The following is a 6,076-nucleotide window of genomic DNA, read 5'->3' as shown; positions in this document are numbered from 1 at the left end:
TTCCATTGATTTTATGCTAATTTAACTTAAATTTTGGTCTGAATGATCACATCCAATATTCTCTTCCTGCCTTTTTTAGTTACAAAAATATTTATGCAATTTGATTTGACACTGAGTACAACCTTATATGTGTTCTTATTCCTAGGCCGCAATCAATTTGACACTGAGTACAACCTTATATGTGTTCCTTATTCCTAGGCCGCAATCAATTAGTTGTGGAGTCATAGGACTGAAAAACTTACTAGCTCTGTCACTCTGGACATGAAAAATGAGACAATAGCATCTTCCACAGAAGGTAGTTGTAACGATTAAACAAAATAATTAATGGAAAAGACTGACTAGAATATTGGGTATATAATATACACACAATGGGATATTAGCCACTAAAAAGAATGAAGTCTTGTCACTTGCAACAGCATGAATGAATATAAAGGGTATTATGCTAAGTGAAATCAGTTAGACAAAGACAAATACTGTATGATTTCACTTAAATGTGAAATCTAAGACACAAAATAAATGAACGAACTTAACAAAAACAGAAACAGACTCACAGATACAGAGAGCAAACAGGTGATTGCCAGAGGGGAAGGGGGTAGGGGAATGAGTGTATATATTTGATAGATGTTTTTGGATATACATTTATTTAGGTTCAAAATTTTAGAAGCCTCTACTAAAACATACTCACAAGTTATTTTATTCAAATTAATTGTCTTTAGTTTTATTGTCTATTCTGTCAGTAAATGACAAATATAGGGAGTTCATAGAGATAAAACTATCTGATAAGGTCTAAATTTCTTCCAGTGTCATCATTCTATTTTCAAGACAAGTTGTTTTTCAATATCTAGATGCTATGAAATTCATGAGACATATTTGAAATAATTTCATTATGGAGTATGTGGAATACAGCTAAACCCATTTTTTTGTGTATTATCTATGGCTGCTTTCACATTACAATGCCAAAGCTGAGTAGGTGAGACAGATAATGGCCTGTAAAACCTATAATATTTACTATTTGTTCTTTTACAGGGAAAAAAATTCCCTACATTGTATATCACTTTGGAAACAGCAGTAATTGGCACCTTCTATATGGTATATTACATTCTTTATCTTGCTAAACAAGGGTAACATTTTTGGGGGAGGTAAAATTTGTAGGCTCAAATGGAACCAGGAATGGTGAAAGACAGACTAGAGGTCCACAAGAAGAATAATTACTGTAAGAAGGTATCTATCTATCTATCTAGATCCAGCTGTAGATTAGATATATATCAGGAAGAGAGCTGTCTGGATTTTTTCATTTGGATCGTCTTCCTGAGGATGTAAGCCCTCTCAACATATTTTTAAAACAGGGGCTGAGCCCATTAGAGGGTGATTTGATGGTTTTGTTTGCATAGAGGAGATAGAAGAAGGAAAGGAGTTGTAGATAGAATTTATGAAAAAGTTTTAGATAAATTTTAGGATTAATTGAATCTTCACAATAATTTTTAATTATAAATTGCAATCCTATGAAAAAATATGATAACAGGCCATCTAAACTATTTTCCTTGAGTTTCCCTAAAAGTGAAGATTTTCCCAGATAGATAGCACTTGAGATGCACTTGAGATGCCCTGACCACAGTGCAGATTTTGAAATACTAGTGTTGTATCTCCATTTATTTCAAGAGGTTTTAGAACATTTTTTAAAATGGTCAAGAGAGAGTTGATTTGAAATAACTTTAATTTAAAAACTAAATACATGAAATATAGCAACTTTAGGAAAGCCTGCGTATGACATTTAGTTAAATAAACAGAAAAAATCAAATAATCACAGAGTCAAGCAACATGAGCTCAAAGAACAACAGAGAGTATTTACCGTAAAAAGGAAGAAAAAACCACAACTCTTCTTGTAACATGTTTGTTTAAACTATCTATGCAAAATCAGAGCACTTACTGTTTCTGATTATTTTGGCACACAATCATATTCAGTCTTATTACATAACAGTATTATTGTTGTCTTGCAGAATAACTCCTAGATTATTACTATTGATGAAATAATATCTTGTTTTAACCTAGATTCAGACTTTTTGAGACAAGGGGCAGAGTTTCTCCCGTTGCGGAGCACAGGCTCCGGATGCACAGGCTCAGCGGCCATGGCTCATGGGCCCAGCCGCTCTGCGGCATGTGGGATCTTCCCGGACCGGGGCATGAACCCGTGTCCCCTGTATCGGCAGGCGGACTCTCAACCACTGCGCCACCAGGGAACCCCGGGGCAGAGTTTTTTATATGCGCAAATTCTCCAGCCATGAATTGTAATAAAACACAAAAGCTGATAGTCATCCTAGATAATACTTATAATACTCTTTACTTGCTTAAGTAATATAGCCTCGCTGTGGCTGGTTTCCTTGTGTAACAGGGCTATGTCAATGAGAAAGCATGATCTCTTCTTTCCTGAGCTTACATTCTGGTGGAAAATTTAGATTCTACGTGAATACACAAATAGACAGCATTTCCGTAAGTAATGATAAAGAGCTGGGGAAAACCAAAACAGTGACACTATGGTGTGATAGCTATACTAGAGAGAGAGTGCAGTTTCTGAATGAGTGCTCAGGAAGGGTTAGATCCAATTAATGAAAAGGAAACAGGCTCAAGATGAGAGGAGGGACTTCCCTGGTGGTGCAGTGGTTAAGAATCCGCCTGCTAATGCTGGGGACATGGGTTCGAGCCCTGGTCCGGGAAGATCCCACATACCATGGAGGAGCTAAGCCCGTGCGCCACAACTATTGAGCCTGCGTTCTAGAGCCCGCAAGCCACGACTACTGATCCCGTGAGCTGCAACTGCTGAAGCCCGTGAGCCTAGAGCCTGCGTTCTGCAATGAGAAGCCACCGCAGTGAGAAGCCCACGCACCGCAATGAAGAGTAGCCCCTGCTCGCTGCAACTAGAGAAAGCCCTCATGCAGCAATGAAGACCAATGCAGCCAAAAATAAATAAATAAATTTATTAAAAAAAAAAAAAGAAGATGAGACGAAAACATCTTTCAGACACAATAAAGAGTAAGCGTGAAGTTCCTGAGGCAAAAGCCAGAACCACCTGCTCCAGCAATGGCCAAAGTTTGCTGTGGCTTGAGTTGAGCATGGTTGACTAGGGCAGGTAGCAGCTCTTCGATACAGTGTTGGAAGGATATATGGGGAAGACATTGGAACCAGGAAGCAAACTGATCTGATTTTCACTTTAAAGAATAATTTAACTACTAGTAGAAAATGGCTATTAGGATGCAAAGAGCGAAAACAGGGACCAGTTAGGGGTCTGTTATTAAGAGTCTTGGCTAGGAATAAAGATGGCTTGAATGTTGGTGATTTTATTAGGTTTGAGCAAAATGGGTGGGCCCAGGACATGTTTTAAAAAAAGACCCTTGTCAACCTTACTGCACTGTGGAAATGTACTATTATTACAGTTAATGAACATTAATAAATTCATCTCAAAAATTAATTACTTAAGCCCCTTCCCATTTTTTTTAATAAGCTCACCACTATGTACATTGCTATTCAATAGCAATGTTTTAATTTTTGCCCAGTCCTTTCTCAGTATAAGAAACTAGCATCTGATAAAATAAGATCCAGGTACATAGTTGCTACTTGATAAATATTTGCCATATTAATGACTGCATAAATAAAATATGACAGACTTGCTACAAGGGTATTGGGTCAAGGAGATATTTGAATGAATGAAACATAGATTGAAGAAGTTTATTGTTACAAGATAAAATCGGTTGACAGTCTCTTCATTTCAGGATGGGAATTTTTATAATGTCACTGACCCTGGGATATATTTTTACATGAAATTTCTGGGCAGCATTGGGCTTAATCTGTTAGCATGAAATAATGTATATAAATGAGCTTCAAAAAGAGCAAAGCTTTGTGTCAGTAATAGTAAGAATTGCTATCATTTATTTTCTGCCCCTATGTGTCAGATCTCATGCTAGGCATTTGCACATACATTAACTTGTTCAATTCTCACAAAAATCATAGAGGAAAGACAATATCCCCTTGTTTTCAAATTGAGGGATCTGCTACTCAGAAATTTTATTTAACAGGTGGATGAAGGATAAAGCTTTCAAATTCTGATCTGACTAGTTTCATTGCCTCGATAAAGGGGGACATTGATATTTTGATTTTGAAATAAATATTGACACACAAATATCAAGTACATTGTTGATTTCTTTGGAGAATGTCTTAGAAATTATGTTACATATGCTTCTAAAATAATCATAGAATTACAGATTTTAGAGATTTAGAGGTAGATCTCTATATGACCAGATATTTCTTTATATGTAATTCCTTGCTTGACTTTCACATGCTCGAGGTCATTGGAAAGCAAAGCTAGGATTCAAATCCAATTTGGTGCTCTTCCGACCATAGCATACTGATTCAGAATTTGACATTTGGTTCATCTCTGTGTTTATAAGAAGACTAAGATAAAAGACCCAGAGAAATCTATGAAAGGGCTCATTTTGCCATTGGTGAAAAGAATTTGTGGTTTACTTGGAAGAAAAAGATGACGTGATAGCAGTAACAAATAGCTTTGGCTTTAAAAAAAATTGTAAGCCCTACGAAGTGCCTAAAAATAATGAAACAATATGCTTAGCATTATCATGAGAGTGCATGCTCTGATGTACAGAAAATATAGAAATTAAAGGGAAGCTGTTGGATGTCAATGGCAAACTTTGCCGATGTCAGCAGTGTCAGTAGCAGCAACCACTAGAATGCATGACAGGGAAAGTGGGAGGACTTGATAAACAATAGAAAGATTATTGCATCGAACATTTTAGAAATTTCTCAAATGGAGAAGAGATTTTCATACCCCTGATTTGTTCACTTCAAAATGGTCCCCAAACACCCAGGCTGTTTTTTCACTCTCCCTCATACACTGTGACCTCTGAGTCAAAAGGAACACCCACGGAGAAACATAAACCTGGGGAGGGTAGGTTCATCCAGCCAGGATAAATAAATAATCTAAATGTTTACTCTGAACCCATCCAGAACAACACATTCAGAACGTCTCCTGCCCTCACCAAATTCCTCAGAAGTGACCAGTCTGTACTATGTAATTAAGACAACTGGACTCGGCGGCGACCACTGCGCAGGTCGGACCTCGTTCGCTCGTAACTCGCTCCGCTTCCTGGGCAGCCATGTCTGACAAGCCCGATATGGCTGAGATTGAGAAATCCGGTAAGTCGAAACTGAAGAAAACAGAAACGAAAGAGAAAAATCCACTGCCTTCACAAGAAACGATTGAACAGGAGAAGCAAGCAGGCGAGTCGTAATGAGGCGTGCGCCGCCAATATGCACTGTACATTCCACGAGCATTGCCTTCTTATTTTACTTCTTTCAGCTGTTTAACTTTGTAAGATGCAGAGAGGTCGGATCAAGTTTAAATGACTGTGCTGCCCCTTTTCACATCAAAGAATGGAGAACTACTGACAACGAAGCCCGCGCCTGCCTCCCATCCGCCTGTCTGGCTGGCAGGGAAGGAAAAGAACTTGCATGTTGGTGAAGGAGGAGGCTGGGTGGGACGACAATGAAATCTAGAGTAAAGAGCAAGTTGGTCCAAGGTGTCCTGCGGGCTGTAAAATGCAGTTTAATCAGAGTGCCATTTTTTTGTTGTTGTTGTTCAAATGATTTTAATTACTGGAATGTACAATTTTTTTAATATGCAAATAAAAAGTTTTAAAACCTAAAAAAAAAAAAGACAACTGATTTCTCAGAAGAATGGCATTGAATACATCAATTACAATTTTCTTTAAATGAGGGTTAGTTCTTATCTCTCTCAGATAGACAAAGCCATAGTTTTGTCATGGGTTTCAAATGAATCCAGAGTATCCACTGACATGACCAGAAGCTCTGGATACTAATCACACCCACGGTGATAAAAGGAATGGGCCACGAAAATATGAAAAATAAGGTCATGTAGATAGGCTATAATTTATTATGTGCACAACATTAGGAGTAAGCTAGAACCCTAAGTTGTCATATTCTTTTTCAGTTTTCCATGCTGTTTGCCATATGGATGGTTAAAAATGTGTTGCAGTTCCTCAGCTGGAGG

At 37.7% G+C, this 6,076-nt stretch overlaps 1 protein-coding gene across 1 annotated transcript; it reads left to right on the top strand.

Moving 5' to 3' along the window:
- The first annotated feature begins 5,122 nt into the window (after positions 1-5,122).
- LOC132519414 (thymosin beta-4-like) lies at positions 5,123-5,637 on the top strand. Its single transcript, XM_060147341.1, has one exon. It carries the CDS (start codon positions 5,163-5,165, stop codon positions 5,295-5,297), a length of 135 nt encoding a protein of 44 aa, XP_060003324.1. The 5' UTR covers positions 5,123-5,162; the 3' UTR covers positions 5,298-5,637.
- The last annotated feature ends 439 nt before the right edge of the window (positions 5,638-6,076 follow it).

Source organism: Lagenorhynchus albirostris, chromosome 4 (genome assembly GCF_949774975.1).
Source record: "Lagenorhynchus albirostris chromosome 4, mLagAlb1.1, whole genome shotgun sequence".
NCBI classification, from domain to species: domain Eukaryota; kingdom Metazoa; phylum Chordata; class Mammalia; order Artiodactyla; family Delphinidae; genus Lagenorhynchus; species Lagenorhynchus albirostris.
Note: the sequence above shows the minus strand (reverse complement) of the source record. Positions and strands in the feature narration are given on the sequence as shown.